This window comes from Fulmarus glacialis, unplaced genomic scaffold (assembly GCF_000690835.1).
Source record: "Fulmarus glacialis isolate BGI_N327 unplaced genomic scaffold, ASM69083v1 scaffold7898, whole genome shotgun sequence".
NCBI classification, from domain to species: Eukaryota; Metazoa; Chordata; class Aves; order Procellariiformes; family Procellariidae; genus Fulmarus; species Fulmarus glacialis.
In genome coordinates, this window is record NW_009230079.1 from 1 (window position 1) to 17,430 (window position 17,430).

The 17,430-nt window shown below is 36.2% G+C and overlaps 1 protein-coding gene across 1 annotated transcript in view; it reads right to left on the reverse strand.

Annotated features, from left to right (window-relative positions):
* Window positions 1-294: 294 nt before the first annotated feature.
* The window catches only part of EIF2AK4 (eukaryotic translation initiation factor 2 alpha kinase 4), a gene marked incomplete at its 3' end in the record, with an annotated part of 21,898 nt that continues 4,762 nt past the window's right edge, over window positions 295-17,430 (reverse strand). Inside the window, exons 5-25 of the mRNA XM_009584086.1 lie at window positions 16,979-17,136; window positions 16,005-16,540; window positions 15,525-15,634; window positions 14,804-14,961; window positions 14,057-14,469; window positions 13,243-13,312; window positions 12,028-12,111; window positions 10,688-10,810; window positions 10,123-10,227; window positions 9,832-9,886; window positions 9,053-9,132; window positions 8,260-8,361; window positions 7,588-7,638; window positions 6,373-6,609; window positions 5,676-5,751; window positions 3,891-4,012; window positions 2,676-2,725; window positions 2,414-2,582; window positions 1,805-1,921; window positions 1,028-1,093; window positions 295-465 (exon numbers count right to left, since the gene is read on the reverse strand). Of these exons, the coding sequence (XP_009582381.1) occupies window positions 295-465; window positions 1,028-1,093; window positions 1,805-1,921; window positions 2,414-2,582; window positions 2,676-2,725; window positions 3,891-4,012; window positions 5,676-5,751; window positions 6,373-6,609; window positions 7,588-7,638; window positions 8,260-8,361; window positions 9,053-9,132; window positions 9,832-9,886; window positions 10,123-10,227; window positions 10,688-10,810; window positions 12,028-12,111; window positions 13,243-13,312; window positions 14,057-14,469; window positions 14,804-14,961; window positions 15,525-15,634; window positions 16,005-16,540; window positions 16,979-17,136 (3,053 nt within the window). The remainder of the gene's footprint in view (window positions 466-1,027; window positions 1,094-1,804; window positions 1,922-2,413; window positions 2,583-2,675; window positions 2,726-3,890; window positions 4,013-5,675; window positions 5,752-6,372; window positions 6,610-7,587; window positions 7,639-8,259; window positions 8,362-9,052; window positions 9,133-9,831; window positions 9,887-10,122; window positions 10,228-10,687; window positions 10,811-12,027; window positions 12,112-13,242; window positions 13,313-14,056; window positions 14,470-14,803; window positions 14,962-15,524; window positions 15,635-16,004; window positions 16,541-16,978; window positions 17,137-17,430) is intronic.

The window sequence follows — 17,430 nt, forward strand, 5'->3', positions numbered from 1 at the left end:
GGGGCCCGGGGGGCGGGGCAGGGCAGGGCAGGAAGAGTCTGTGTGTCATTAGATAGAAATTAAGCCAAAGACTTCTGACTGGAAGAGATCTTATTCTTAAAAATGTGTCTTTTTAAAAGAAAAACAAAAACGAAACACACCAAAACAAAACCAAAGCCAGTATTATTACCTGCCATCAAAAGACACTTTGATGTGCTTTTTCTATTCTAAAATATCATTACTTTGTTTCCTGGCAAGTTACAAGGCCCAGCAGCCTATAAACCCATTAATTTATTAGCAGAGTATTTTACAAACCTGAAGTTTTATTCCAAGTTGCTTTAACAGACCAATGATTTCCTCTAAATCCTTCATGCCATGCTTCAACAGCTGAGTGACACCTGGCTTTTGTTTTATCATTGTGTTTAAAAATGGAAATACATTACTTGCTTCTCCCTTCTGCTCAATGAATCTGTAGAGTCGAGAAAGCTAAGAACAAAAATGAAACAAAAAACATAGGTAGCACCACTGACAGCGCTCATAATAGGTCATATCTAAAAAAATGAAAAATATTTGACTTGGTGTGAGTAAAATATCTGCCTTTTTTGCTTGTTTTGCCCAACAGCCTGTTTTTACCTAGTGAGTTGAGGAAAAGAATGGACAGGCACAAGTCTCATCAGGGTGTCCAGAAGTTAACCTCAACTCTTTATGCACACTCATCAACATTTGCAGGCAATTTTTTTTTTTTTTTTAAGTTTCTCTCAGTTTGTTTTACTAAATACCACTGTACAGTATTCCATTTACCCTTTAATTGTTTCCACAGTCTGAAAAATATGTTTAAAAGAAGAAAGAAACTTGGACAGTTGCAATACTGACTTCCAGAGAGAATAGAGAATGAAATCAGACCACTTCCAAGGAGACGGATCTATTTTGAACAGCAGATGTAACAGTTTATTTTTCTTACTCTGGTTGATTAAATTGCAAAGTAAATAAAATATTACTGACTTATGGCAAGTTACAGGGAAATTAACACTGAATTAGAATTACTTACACTATTTGATGTGAGAGAAAGGTTACAGAATTTGGCTTCTACCTCTCTTTTAGTTAGCTTTTCAGTCTACAAGAGAAACAGATTCAAACGTATTCAACAACTGAGTTACCAAAAAAAAATTACTATTGCTGAGAAGAATTAAACCACAACTTTCCAATACCTTTAATTAAAGGTTGCATTTACAAACTGCAATAATACTGTAAAAGAACAAAAAGAATACATAACACATTTTCCACCAATCTTGTAGTGAGGCCATATTCGGCTTGGTTTCAAAAAGCAACAAAAACTATAAAAATACCAACTTTGTGGAAAAGCACTTCTGCATAAATAATGAAATGCTTATATAAATTAATAAACAACAAAAAGAATTAAATGAAAGGAAATAAAAAAGGCATTTTGTTGGGATTTAAATGCTACTTTAATTATTCAAATTAATTTCCTCTATCTTCTCTGCTTATAAAGTAGAAAAGACCAACATGACATTAAGATACATTTTAAAGTTTTTATTGAATAGCCTACCAGTTCTTCATTATACAGGTGAATAATTCTCTCATAAATACACATTTAAAAATCATCTTAAAACATCCCAATACAGAAGTAACAGAAAAGTAATTAATCTAAGTTTACAGCCCAAAGATAGCCAGCCTTTTTATATATCAGCAGGATATTCCTTGTTATGCTGGCAATGGGCTGTTACTCATTTTTAGAGATAGCTCCACAAAATAAGATACTCTACAGTGATGATTACAGAGATTAGATTAATAACTAATATCTTACCACAGCATCATACAGAATGATGTAGACTTGATTGAGTTTGTCCTCTGGTATCCCACAGTGCAAAAGTATAGCTTTCAGTAAGGCAGTGTGGTTCAAGTAAATACTATAATTTCTTTCCTAACAAAGGTTAAAAAAAAAAGGAAGAAAGAAAGTAAAAAAAAAAGTTTTACTTGCATTCCATCTTGCTGGGGGGGGGAGAAAAAAAAAAAGAAAAAGAAAGAGGTTTCCTAAACATTTAATAGTAGTTCAAAACTAACTTCAGACCTCTCCTTCCACCTTCCATCTACAACTAAAGAATGGCAAGGCTTGTCCCATTCTACAATGGGACTTGCCTGACAGAAGAAAGACGTTATTTCAATGGCACTGTAAGGATTCAATTAATATTTCCTTTGCACATAAACCTATGCTTCATTTTAAGTTTGCCTACGAAACATATTTTTGATTTAAATGACAGTGTTCTTCTATAACTGACTATCGATAAAACATGAAAACAGTTCTGTACTTGCTCAGGTTAAAGGAACTATCCTTTTTAAACACATTAGACTAAATATTTACTTAGATTAATTTTAGGATGGAGAAGAGAGCAAAGGGGATGATTAGACAATCTACCTGTAGCACTGAAAACTCTTGAATGATTTCTGAAATGGCATAAATTGTTTCTGCTATAGGCAAAAAGCTGTTTCCAGTAGATGTAATGATGTCAAATGCACATTCTAGGAGTTCTTTGGGATGACAGCGGTCTAACTTCCGAGGTCTGAAAACTCGCTCTATACAGTATCTAAAGGAAACATTGAAGAACGAATCAGCATCTTCGGTGGTCACTGTCATAAAGCATGGCATCTGTGCAAAACGTTATCCTTATGTCCCTTACCTTTTCAAGTTTGATATGTTATTTCTAGCTACAAATCTTGCAAAAGGAATCTGAAAAACAAAATACATGAAAATTGTTGAAACAAAACATTCAGTCTGACTAGGCTCTGAAACCGGAGATTAATTACTACCGTGCAGTGACACGAGTACTCTCACATGTGTAACAATGCCTTAAATATTTGCCATAGCCAAGTGATATTAATCTAATCATCCTTGCTGCAAGTTTTAAATAAAAAACGCCAAGTTCCTAGAAGAGCTTGGAGAGGGACACAAGGACATGTCTTAATTACCCTAATGCATGCAAAATGCATCATAAATCGACTATAAGCATATTAAAATGTACAAGCAGGTATTTTGCTGTTTACATAAAGATACAAAAGACTACTTTTTAATAAATCTTTGGTCAACACATTTTCCAAAACAATAATTCCAACAAAAAGAGCAATTTTGTAGATCCTGCACAAATCCTTAACTATGAATCATATTGTATAGCTTGATGTTATAAATGCAAGGGAAGGGTGAGTCAAACTGACCTTAAATTAATGAAATGGAATATAAAAAGTCAGGTTCTTTAACCGTCAATAATAAATAAAAAATATAACTTAAAGCATTTAGGTGTTAAATTAAGTGCAAGGTAATTAATTAGACCAACATTGCATATAATTGGGTATTACTGATAGAGGAATCCCAGACAGTAGAATTTGAACTGTGCAAAGAGCAATTCCTCTCATGAGTAGAATGATCCCTCACAACATCTGTTTGAGGAACATAGAACTGGACAGACTGTTGCCCACATTCTCTACAAAGACATATAAATAAGAAAGGGATGGGAATATTAGAATTTTCACTGGTCATTGGAAAAGTCTTGTCTCTTATATGTGCAAGAAAAAAAAAAACAGAACAGTAGTGACATCTATCACATTTATAATATGGCATTATTTTCACCTACATTTAAAAAAAAAAAAAAAAAAAGAGGAAAAAAAGAAAAAAAAAGAAAACAAAAGTCTATTTCTTCCCTATGTGGTCAGGGCTCCAGCCGTCAAGACCAGGAGTACAGCATTAAGGAATATAGGAACAGACACGGAAAGATGCACCACTACAGCAGTCAGAAGAAGTGTAAGCCTAAACCAAATTTGTGACTAGTGAACCAAAGGTATCTACAAACACCACAGAACTCTTCAAACCCAGCTTTGCCTGCAGAGATGATACTACTTACTCTGAGGTCATAAGGAAGCATTACCAGCATCCCACTGTGATCCATGAAATATGAAGCTTCATTATGTTCGTATAGTTTTTTATTTCTGGGCATTAGCAGTGGAGTATGCAGCTTGATGGCTCCTGCAGAAAAACAGTAAAATACTACTCTCTCCAATTTCAGAAGTAACATCTGCTCTTTACAAGCTCATGAACAACCTTGCAGGGCATGATAATCTCAACCAATAACTTTTAAAAATTACATTATTTTAAGTGTTCTTAATAGACTTTCCTCTTCCACCGTTTAAAGAAAGCCATCAAACAAAATTTGATGTTCTATCTTGCACACTTCTTCGGCTCAGCAGGCAGCTCACAGAGAAACAGAGGAGAACTGCCAATTCCACAGCCCCAGCAGAATCCTCACCTTGCCCTCCCCTCTTTAAACACCACCTTTCACAAAAGCATGCATATGAAAGAGATGAGAAACTCTAGTACTGTTTTGGTCTAGAGGCATTTCCATAGAGAACAAATATTGTTCAGACATGTTGCATCCTGTGTCTCAAACACATACTAGAAGTGCTTATGGTTCACTTTAAAACATCATAAATACTGTTTTTTTCTGGCTGTCTTTTGCAACCATCTATCTGTATGAATCCAATCTTCATTGAAACCTTACTATTAACAATAGGATCACTAATCACTGAAAAATACTCTCCTGTTTTAAATTCTCTACTGATTGTCAAACAGCTATTTTATTATAGAAGCTTTACTCACGTCTTCAATTAGATTTCAACATAAACATTTAAATCAGGGGGGGAAAAAAAAAGCCCCGAAATACAAGGAAATGCTTCTAACCATTACAGACAGCAGATACAGTCTAATGGAAAAAATATATATCCAAAACCCTCCAGTTTTTTTCCAAAAGAATGAGAACATTTCAATCTCTAAAATGCTAATAAATACTTTCCAAAATCTGTCAAGCTTTAAATGAGGGGAGTAACTTCTCCTTAATTGACTTCGCATTTCTCAGTTTCTCATTCTTTCGTATTGCCAAATCCTGAGCATGCTTAATCAGATCATGATATATTAGGAAATCTCCCAGTTTCTATTTTAAAATTCTCTATTTTTATATGAAATAGTATCATGAACACCTATAAAACAACACAATTTATAACATTTCAAATGTGACAATGTGTGCATAAATTTTCTTCTTCTCTTAAAAAATAATTTTAAGCAAATACTATTACTAATGACTGGGTAGTGTCCTGGAAAGAAAAACCATCAAATACTATTAAACACCACAACACCAGCTATGGCTCAGGAAGTTCCTGAACAGCAAATCATTGCTAAGAGCAGTATCACTGAAAGTACCACTATACACTTGCTCTGTTTCCACGCTCTTTCTTAGACCACTCCCATTCTGGCTATGTTCAAAGAGAGGTTACTGTGCTACATGGATGCTTGGTCTTTCACTATAGAGCTATCCTTAAATTCGGATCTAGATTTTGCATAACACTCCCTATCTCTAAAAGCTCATACAGACTTATCAGAACAACCAAATACATTTGAAGATGTAATTTAAGATTTTTCACTGTTCTTTCTGTAGAAAATTTAAATCATTCAGATTTGAAGTTAACAGCTATTACTGGGATGCCAAAATAACAGCAAAATACAATGTAAAACTTCAGATGATATGCAACTATTGAACATACTTTCTGACTCATGCGATAGCAGTAAAACCATTCCATTCTCTTAAATCCATTCAATCATGAAAAAGGAAATGAACGACTTTTGTAAACACACCCACCGTGTCTTTTAAATATCCGGCTGACAGTCTCACATACATGCTGCTGTATCTTGGCTGCCCAAATAGAAAAACTACCCTGAAACCATCACAAATAAAAAGTACATATATAATTCATATGCCATGAACACTCCATGTAATATAGGCAATCATTCCATGTAATATAAGTAACAAGCATTCTCTTATCTCATCCCACTATAATAAATTGTAATGCTTACATAATAAAAAAAAATAACTACAGCTATACAAAGCATTACTGTACTGTGTTACCTTGTATTTCTTTAGATTTAGAAAGATTCAAGACTTGAGAAACTGAGGATTACTCTGATTGCCATGATTAGAAAGGGAAGAAAACAGTCAGAGGCAACACATTCTGTTGGCAATCAGATGCAAGTACCATTAGTTTGACAGAAATTCAGAGTAAAGAAAGTAACCATCTGGACATAAGCTTAAAGCTTTAGCTGCTACAATCAAACACTGCTCTTTTCCCCATTGAAGAATGAATGTAAGGGTCAAACGGGAAGTGGTTATTCAAGCCCACATAGTACAGATTGTAGCTTTAAATGGGAACGAATGTGAAGGTTAATCTTAAGAGATAATGCAATTCTCTCAAACATCTTAAGAGTTTACCTGTATAAACATTTTTTAAATCCAACACAGGGAAAAAACCAACCCACGCATCCCCTAAACGCCTACAAACCTTCAGCATATCACTGTCATAGGTATAGTCTATAGCTGGAGATATACGCTGTGAAAATATCTGACTCATCATAGTCCGATAGGCCTTTCCATCCACATTTGCTAAGGTATGGTGGAGTACTTCATGGAGTTCAGACTCTTCCATTTGTGGTGGTGGAAGACGTTCACTTTTTAACAGCTCCACAGCTGTTGGTCGTGCTGCAGGATCGTGGTTCAGGAGCCATGTAATAACCGATCTCTACAGATTAAATAAAAATAGAAATTTTATATATTAGCAGTATTTACAACAAACTTCTTAGTCACATTACATTAATAAAAAAATTATGAGGCTCTATAGGAGACAAAAAAGCAGGATCTGAATCTCTGGGGTATTTTTTGCTTATTAAATTCTAAGTATCTTTTACTGTGTTACTATCTGAATAAAATTTACTAAAACACAAAAATTATTAGAAATGTGCCTCCTGGGATGACAAAATACATAGTATCCTTTGTTGTTCTATGTTATGCTAGCTCTGGCATCTCTTTATCAACAAAGTTAAGAGAAAGCAGAATCATATGCATAACAATAAAGATTTGAGAGTTACAGATATTAAAGAAGGGGGAATCTTCCTGGCATATTTCAGTAAACTGTACAAGATGGAAACATTATTATGGTATTAGTAACAGGCAGATTGCTGTTTCACAGGCATAACAGACAAAAAGCTAATGCTAATGGTGAACAGAAGAGTCCACTAGCACAAGGAAAAAGTTATTTAGATGGTCCAGAAAAGATTACACTGCTCCTTATCACTTCATTTCTCTGCCATGGAGGCATCCAGAACAGCTCTTGGCAGCTCTTTTCATACTCAGAGCAGTCAGCTTAGCTTGCACGCCTCTTTCTGTTCTGTGACACAGATTTCTTTCAAAAGTTTAAGTTAAGAATTAAACAATATAGCTGTCATTTGTCTGAGCCTAAAAAGTCAAAATTGTCCCTCAGAGCTTAAAAGGGGCCAGTGAACTCTGCATTTCTTTATGACTGTGCTCAGGGAATTTTGTGGGTACGTATATTTCCGTATCAACTTAGTATATTCTTTTGAGATTTTTTTTTCCTTACTTTGTTCTTATGTTATATAATAGGAACTTAGCAGAGATTACTAATTTAAAATGAAGTGGGAAAAATGATAATTAACGATTCTTGACAAGGAATACCTAATAGTTAAAATGTCTTCAAAATTACCTGCTTTGCATGCTTGACTTCATCAAAGTCTTTAGGAAATACAATAGTGGGCTATAAAAACAAAAACAAAACCAAAACCCACAGTTGAATTGTAACAGGCAGTCCAGCTTACTCAGGCTAGTCTTATTTATAAGTTCTACATATTTAAACAGAGAAACTAAGCATTTTTATTGCCCATGGGAAAAAAAAACCCCAAACAGAAAAAACCACATGGCAAATTTAGTCTGAAGAGCTATAAGGAAAAAGAATGTCACTGAAATGCTTTGATGATGCTTTGTACAATGAAGATACAACCCATAATCACAAGTATTTACCAACTACAAATACCAACTGGCTCCTAAGAGAGACTCACCGGGTCTAAACCTAGGTGTACTAAAGCCACGATGTCTTTATCTGATGTTTACACCTCCAATATTTTGCACTATAAAAATTAATTTCACAGATAGAACGCTGACTGATGGTAATACCATTAGGGAATCCACAGCGCGTTAAGGGAATGTCAGTACCTGCTCCAATTTTATTCTTCACTTTTCATTATGTATTTTATAAACATTTTTTTTTTAAGCACTCCCTCTGGAAACATTTTTGTTATGTTTTGCATCCTTTTTTTTTACTTCTCTTAACATACTATTTGATGCACAGAATTATTATCTTTTATATCTGTGTACTTACCAGTCTTAGCTGACCAAGAACAAAGATCCTTTCTGATGCAGTACTCATGGGATGGTAAGACATCTCAAAGAAAATTATACCCAGACTGAAGAGGTCCACTTTCTAAGGAAGAAAAAAACGGAAACTTAAATGTAATACCTGTGAGTTCTCTGCAGAAGATGACAGCAGAGAAAAAATAATGTTTTGGTTAAATTTCACAGTCTATTACAGCTGGAAAGAGAGGTGGATTTTTTGGTGGCGTTTGGGGTTTATTTTTTTGTTTAATTTATTTTTTGTTAAATGACACAATCCATTAAGATTTGTTAGACTTCAATGCCTTCTATCATCACAGCACTGCCACGATGTAAAGTACTCCCACTTCGAAAACATTTTCGCTGAAATTCAGCTCGTCTCTGCATATAAACAGGATCCTCTTTGATGAAAAAATGCACTCCCACCTCCCAAATTCAGAGTCTAGGAATCCGAGAGAACAATATATACTTCTGATGACGACATTTTACCTTAACTAAAGACTGTAAGATTTCTATCCTGTTCATTTACAAAGGTCCTCCATGATTACCAGCTTTCAACTTGAAGTCGCTTGCATCTAGTCATGGTCACAGCACAGGCAGAAAAAACGACTTGCCCACATCATTCTACCCTTGGTCTCCTCTCAAAGGAGTATTTCTCATTCCCTTGCTTATCGCAGCAGTCCCACCACACCCTGTTCCACCTTGAATTTACCTTTGTTGAGCAGGAAACCTGGTACCTTAGATTCCATGCTACCTTTTTATTAAGTCTACTCTAATCATACCTGATTGTATGTAGACTTAGTGCTTCCTTGGACCTCTGGGCTGACATACAGTGCGGTGCCAACCATCCCTGTCAAATTACCTATGCGGCAAAAGATGAGAGTACTAGTTTCAAGAAAGTGGGAGAGAATGCAGCATCAAAGTCAAGAAAACACTCACTCATCTTCTGTCCTCATTTCTTCTAGATTGGAATGCAGTCCTTATTGAGAGAGACCCAGTCAAGAACAGTTTGCAAAATAGACAGTTCTTACCTTCACATGTCAAGTATCTGTGTCTGTCTATAGTAGCTGAACAAATCTATTGCTTTACAGAATTATAGTAGGTCAGCACACAAATGATACAACTAAATTTCACTTCCATTACACTCAAGACACACAATGTACTACTGTTTTCTCAAACACAAAATTCAGCCTGTTGCAGAAGATGTCAAAAAAACCCCAACCAAACAAAAATCCCTGAGTCTTGAAATTGTCCTGTACAGGCAAGAGAACAGAAGTGCAGATGGAACAGATATACAGGATCTCTATATACCTCACCATGAGAAAAGCACTGATCTATAGCAGAAGGCTAGCAGCGGAAGCAAATTCATTTTTAGGTAACAGTCAAAACTGCCAGATTATATGTAATGTATCTACCCAAAAGCTGGTCCTTGGTTTCTCCCCCCCCAGTATAAAAGGTTTTATTTTCAAAGGATGAATGGAAGTTCTAACAGAGTATACAAGACTGCAGAATATAAGTGTTTGCTTAAAATCATTTAGACCAAGCTACTGTGTAAACCAACCTGATGGGTCAGACATAGAACTATCCGAGTGATTTTCTTCTTGTTTAGAGACCACCTGAAATCAGGAAAATGGACATATTGTAAATGGGACTTGAAATGCTTCTGTTGGCTTTTCTTGCCACTTTGGTTGGCAGTACATGGATTAATTCTAGAACCTTAAAAATAAAAAAGTTTATGGCATTCACAGTGTAAAGTCCAACGAGCACTATGTTTTTATGTTTTATTTTCATCTTTCATGTTATTACAACACCAAATTCAAGGTTTTTTTCATTCACTTTCAGCTGTACTTACTGCACTTGCTGGATGGTCTGTAGCTAAACCAAAATCACCAATTTTGACATGATCATCTGAATCCAAAAAAATGTTCACAGGTTTCAAGTCTCTGTGGATCATTCCCTGTTACAGCAGGAGAACAAAAAATATTAACACAGAATATTAAACAGTAAACACAATTCAAAATAAAACTCTCTTTATAATATACACTGGAAAATCGTATTACATACTTTTATTACAGTGGGAAATCTACTGCATTAAGTCACTGATGATTAATTTGAAATAAGACTATAATCTGTAGCCCAGAAGCTAGAAACAATCTTCAGTGCTATCAGGTACCTAACAAAACGTTTTTAAAGGTGGTCAAATTTTTGTGATAAAGGGAAAAATCTGAAGTGGTTTATTATAAAATTCAAATTTATGAAAAAATATTCTAAACCCCTAGGACAGATTAATAATGGAAAGGGCAAGGAAAAAACCTCGCTAATAAACGCCCCAAAATGAATAGAATATGAAGAAACCCATACAGAAAGAGGCATAAAATAGATATTATGGACAGGTCATAACTGTCATATTTACTAACCTTTTCATGGATGTAAGCTAACCCATCCAAAATTTCTCGGAAAAGCCTCCAAAGCCGACTGGTGTCTTCATATAATCCTTGGTCAATAGTATCCCTTAATGTGCTTTTTTCACAGTACTCCATCTTCAGTTGTGCATATGTAAGGGACAGAGGGAAGAAAGAGTGGTTTTATCAAGAAAAGAGACCATCAGAAACTTGTATCTGTGTGCATGTTAATGCCTGGTTCTGTAACACACAGTTCAGGAGCAAATAGTATCACCAAAACATTCAGCCGTTTGGAATTTTCCTGAAAGCTGTCTTCTACCTAGAAAACATGTATTCACTTATGGGTCCTATCCCATTTTCTGGGACAACGGTACGAGCTTGTAGAGTAGTATATTCTCTAACATAAATGTTCAAAACAAGGCGAAACCAGCAAAGCCATAGTGTATGTTTAAGCCAAACTTTAAAGAATCTCTGGCTTTATTTTACTTGGCGTCTTAACTGCTTATATTATGAATATACATAACACATGCAAACAAGCTTATTAAAATCTAATTCCATCTAATTGTATCTTCCTTCCAGACAAGCTCTAGCATTGTGTTATAAAAGACTGCACATCACCACAGGACAGTTAGCTATGATAAGCTGACTTCGCCCAGAAACAGTCTAACTCCTAACACAAAGGAGATGATGTCAGTAGTAAAACCTGAAGTTGCAAACCTGCAGGAGTTTTATTTTGTGCCTACCGTTAGGGCCATACAATGGCTTTGCAGATTACTGTTTTCTGTTAAAAGAAAGTGCATGCACAACACAGTGCCTTTGAAGAGAATGAGCAACTTTTCATATCTGTGAAATACAACTTCCCCTCTGGAAGTTAACACAGTACACTTCAACTCCATGCTGGGAATTAACATCATAACCAAACTCAGGAACACCGGCTACAGTGTAAGGGGATGGATATTCTAAACAAATAACAAGCACAAGGCAAAACAATGCTTTGGAAGCCACGGACTCAAAAAGGTTGGTTGGGTTGTTCTAAGGTTAGGTCAGGAGTAGCCAAGTGTTACTTGTACATAAGCAACAACAGTGATCCCGTCACACACTATGGCACTACAAAACTTTGCTCTCTCCAGGCACAACTATAGAGCCTCGGAAGGCATAACAAGCCATGTGCGCTGCACAGTGCCTTCCACCAGCCAAGCCTTTCAGATAACCAGCCTATTGCAAAAACAACATTGAACTTAGTCTCATTTGCATTTTTTAAAAGGTCATTACTTTTCTCATGAAAACCTGCAATTAATCTCTGCCGGGTGGAATAAACAGTATCCTTTTATCTGAAAATGCAAGCACGTTTGTACCTGAATGTACAGGTAATGCACTGTCTGAATGACTGCTGTCCGGTCTTCTCCTCCATGGCTATTCTTTTCATTGCCTTCTTCATCCTTTATCACAGTAGAAGTAACAGAACAGTTAGCTACTGGAAGCTGTCCAAAGTTTTTTATGCATACTACTATTTTTTAATGGCTGGAACACATTGATGAGAACTCATCTTCTATGGCTGGGTTTGAATAACAGCAAAATAATATATTGACATTTTAATGCCACTGCTTCTAAATAAGCTAGAAAAAACTGGTGTGACCCAACTCTCATTTTCAAAGTAAGAACAAATTAACATTTTACTATCATTAGACACTGGAGGAAAAACATTCCAGAAGATCTGGATGAAAACTAAATCTCAAAGTGTGTCACATTGAAAAAAAAAAAAAAGAATATTTTTTTGAAACTGAAATATACAAAGCTTACTTAATAGAAGTAATAATGTAACCCCTGTCCCCAACCAAAAATTTTGATATAGTGTATATATAGATACTGTGACAAAAAATGCACTGCCTTATTATTAAATTATATATTGAAAGCTTTTTCATGCCAATGTACATTACAACACAAAGAGGAAGGAGATGAAGCTTTAATAAGAGCATTTTACAGATCATCAGGATTGGCAATGACAGGTTTTAGATGCTGTAGAAAACTGTGCATTAGCTTTCTAGTGAGACAGTGCACTGACTGTTCACAGCAAGTGCTGTGATACAAAATCTTAAAATCAACTAAAACCTTACACATTATTCTGACTTCCCGTTTCTTTTTGACTACTAGCAATATGTATTGGCACCACTTTCAAAATGTGGCTAGTATGAGCAAATATATTGGTTTGTATTATCTAAAAGCAGAACAGAATTTCAACTTTGAGATGATGTAAGGCAATCCATATGGTTAACTGATACATCATGTACATACTGAAGTGTTAAACTTGCAGTAACCAGGCTCATACCTATAAAGTGCAACTCACATTTAGCTCAATGAAACTATGGGAAACAGAATCCAGATTAGCTGCGTCAGATTGATTTCTATGGAATGCAGCTCATGATGGCACAACATTTACTCTGACGGAACATAACCTCATCTGGTTCTGTACTTACACCGGAAGTGAAACAAAACTTCCCAACTGACCTGTTTGCTTGTCAAAGACTATTTTATGATCTTTTCATTTTCACTAGCTTTATCTTTATACTTACTGGAGGATGACCTTTACTGTTTTCATCCTCGTTATCAAAAATTATTTCGCTTTCAGAATCTGTGGTTGGCCTGTTTAAAAAAGAGAAAGAAAAAAACCCAAAAGTTTTGGGTACCAAGAAGTATTTACTAAGAAATCTGGAAACTGCAGAAAAAAAGAGAATCTAAGCTTCTGTTGAAGACCTTCCATATGCCTTAAACAAAAAAGCAAAACAAAACAAACCCCCAAAAAGTATCCTGCTTGCAAAGCAACACTTCCTTTGACAGCCCAGTCTCTTAAAGGGAAGGTATATATTTGCATCAGTAAAATTTAATTTCTATATTCAATAAGCAAAACTGAGATAAGTTTACTTACTTGCTTAAACAAAAAAACCACAATGAGTGAAAGAACCACTCCATACACAGAGGCAGGTATGGAATATGTTAATAAAAATCAAAACAAAAAAGAAAGGACAAGTAAAGTATTTTTCAGGATTTGTAATCTTTCTCTGTTATTGTTTATTAAAAACTTTATTCTCAAGGTTGGAAAAGACAGTCCAACGTAAAGTAAACAGTCATGCATTCTGACACAAATTATAAGAAACTTCTAGAAGCCTAAACCAAAATTTTCCTCATACACTGACAGTTTTTAGCTACAAATTTTCCTCTCCCCTGGCTATCTGACTGCTGGCAAATACACTGGTTTTGAGCCAGGGGACAGCACAAAAATGCAGTGAACTACCTCTGACAAAAAAAGTGAGATTGATAAAAGACACAAATTTGGAAAAACCAACTCTGCTCGTGTTCCCTGTAGTGCCAACACTGAAGCCTACTTACAGAAATGAATGCGAGAACACCCCATCACCGTCATCATCATCATCACTTGACTCCTGATCAGCTCCACTGAATTTGTTGCTGGAGGATCTTTCACACGAAGTACTCCACTCAACTGAACTTGTCAAAACCGGAGGAGGAGCATTAGCTTCCACGTCATTTGTCTCCTCAGTGGTAAGGATGAAGAGACCAGATTTGGTGGGCATTCTTTTCTCTTCGCTTGTTTCAGATGATGACACAGTGGGAACAGGACTTTCATGTTTTTCTATCCAAGCATTGTAATATCTCACAATATTCTCATGGTTCAAGCGGGAAAGTAATGTTACTTCCCCCTTAATCCTCCGAAATTGCTTGCTGGCAGGGTTTACGCGGATACGTTTCACAGCATAATAGCAACCATCAAGCTTATTTCTCACCTGCAAAATTCAAACAAATCTGAAGTCAAATGCTTATAAATGCCTTACCAAGTAGAGCAATTTCATGGAAGAGGAAGCTTTCCTTCCGCCTGGGAAATGAATACAATTCAAATGCAAGCTTCCCCATACTGACAGGCTTCTCCCCAGATTCCCAGCAACCTCTCGCAAAACTTTTCAGCCTATTCAATTCCAGATAAAAACCACAACACAGGGACAGCACGCTAGAATATAATAAGTAAAACCATGCAAACATTGAATCTATTGTTTTGCTTCAGAGAAAACAAACACATCCCCAAAAAGGATTCCATAGAGGGAAATAATTTTTATACCATACCTTGATGACTGCCCCAAAAGCCCCTTTGCCAAGTAATTTTAGCTCTTCGAACTCATTGTAGTAGCGTGAAAATTGTCTCTGTGTTTCCGTGAAGAATGAAGCACTGGATATCTGACTGCTGGGTACAACTGTCTCCACGCAATCTATGCCTGCCGAATCTGCAACGAGGATATCAAAGTTACCACCACTGGCAGTATGCGGGTATGGCGATAAGGCACAAGGGACTGTCAAATAAGCATCAGGAAGAAGATAAAACCTAAATAACTTCAAGTGCAACTAAAACCTGAAATACAGAAGTGCTCTGCTGTGTAGAGTTAAGCTCTGGTACAAGCATAAACCTTAATACAGTTTTTAATTACTAACATTAATTATGCTGGACAAAGGAACTGATTCTAACAAGAAGAACATAATGAGGGAAGAAGTCTCATTGGAACAGCATCTTCCAAGGATAAAGTTAAGTCTGACATTTACACCACGCAGGAGGTCGATGAATTTACAGGTTTAATTAAAGCATCGGCTTCTTCTACTGATGAGACAACAGCAGTCAGTCCATGCCAGCTAGTCACGGATATAGAAGTTAAAGATCATACTAGCTTTTAGGTTAGTTAATGTAACACACTTGTGCAGTCTTGTGAAGGTCTAGCACAGCTCAATTTTTCTGTTACCGCAGTCACGTAGTCTACTTATTTAGCAGAATACTGAAAGAACAAAAGTTTCTTACCATCTAGATTTTCTTCAGCTACAGGCATTTTCATACGTGGAATGTTTATAAAACTATGTTGTAACAACTGCTGAGGAGTCCATCTTTCCTTATCTTCCAAGCAAACACATCTATTGGCGAACCAAGAAGAGAACTGTTCAAAGATCTATTCCATATCAGGCCTAAATGTTCAAAGAGGTCTCCTTATATTTAAGAAATTATCACCTTTATCATTCAGATCGAAATCAGAAGCAAAGACAGACTAAATGACTCATCCACAGTGACACACAAAGTTGGTGGCAGGGCAGAGAAGAAGAGAGCACCAGACCTGTTCTCCCGAATCCCAGATTAGCGGCCTGAGCCATGAGGGAGCAATCACCTCTTCTCTAAAAACTGTAACTACTGACACAGGGGGATTTAGCTGTTCTTTCAAAAAACTGTTCAAGTCTTTAAAAAAAAAAAAAATCAAAGACAAAAAGATACGCAACGCAACAAACATACTTTTCCAGAAAGTCTTGGAAGTCAGCAGGTAAATTGGTAGGAACAGCAACTGGATACTCCTTGGTTACGTGGCCCTGGCTGAGTGAAAGCAGAAGCAAGCCCAGACTCCATACATCTCCTTTTTTCCCAGGTTTGCTGGGAAGACCATCCTCACTAAAACGAACTTTGGTTTGCTCAAAAACATCTGCTTTGCAGATATCAGCTAAGCGCTTGGAAATGCTGTAGTCTGTCACCTTGATGTTTCCTTCAGCATCTACCAGGATACTGGAAGCACAAAGAACTTTGTGCACAACTGAATTATTGTGCAAGTAGTCGAGAGCTGACAAGATCTGGGTCACATAATGGCGCAACTGCTCAACTGGAACCGGAGTCTCTTTGTGTAAATATGTAGAAAGGCTGCAACCACTTATGTGTTCCACTAAAATGTCCACCACAATTGAATCGTCCCGTTCTTTCAGGTTCATACATTTATAATGTACTATGTTTGGGTGACTTAGCTTTGTCAGTGAGCTGAACTCTGCTTCTGCACCCTGAAGCTGTTAGAGAAACACAACATAACACGCATTTTGTCATATCTCATGAACACACCACTACTAAAATATGTAACATATACAAAATACATGTAAAATATATGACATTCTCATCTTTTTCTGAAAAGGAAGTATTGCACACAAGGGGCAAGAACAACTTTGGTTTCTGCCAGGTAAGCTTGATTCCCTCTTTCTTCAGAATTTTAATATTTTATTGTTTTATTTATGTATACTTGCAAACACATTTCCTTGCATCTATATTATTGTAAATGAACTCTTGAATACCCCAATACACCCATCTTCTTCTGTGGTCTAGATACTCTAAACACTAGCATTTTCAAGCTCATCACCACCCTCTCAAGTTTAGTATAAACTAGCAGCCTCAAGAAAAGCACTGAACCCCACCTAACTTTTATTAAGCCAAATGCAAAATATGGGCATTACCTGTTTCTTACACTTCTCAATCTTTTCTATTTCATGTGTTGTAAGAAATCTTCCCATCTTTTTTTGCCAGTGCAGAACCCACTCATATATTAAAACAAAGTCTCCACTGCGAATTTCCAAGGCATTGTAGACTGATTTACCAAGCTGTCCATCCTTGCCTATACATAAAGGGAGAGAAGAGGAACAGGGCTTCTTTTGTTTCTAAGGACTTGACAAGTGCTCCTGCAAATGCTAAATAAACACCAGTAAGCCTGCTTTCTACAATTTCAGAAATACAAACCTACTTACAACTACACAAGATCCATACCTACATGGTAGGTATTGAAAATATAAGGTCTGATGAGACTGAATGCTGTGTAGCAGTAGTCAAATGAAAGCAATAGCACATTGGCAAAAAATTGCTGCACATTTTAAAGAGTTTCAGGTTTTAATAAATGAACACTCTTCCTGCT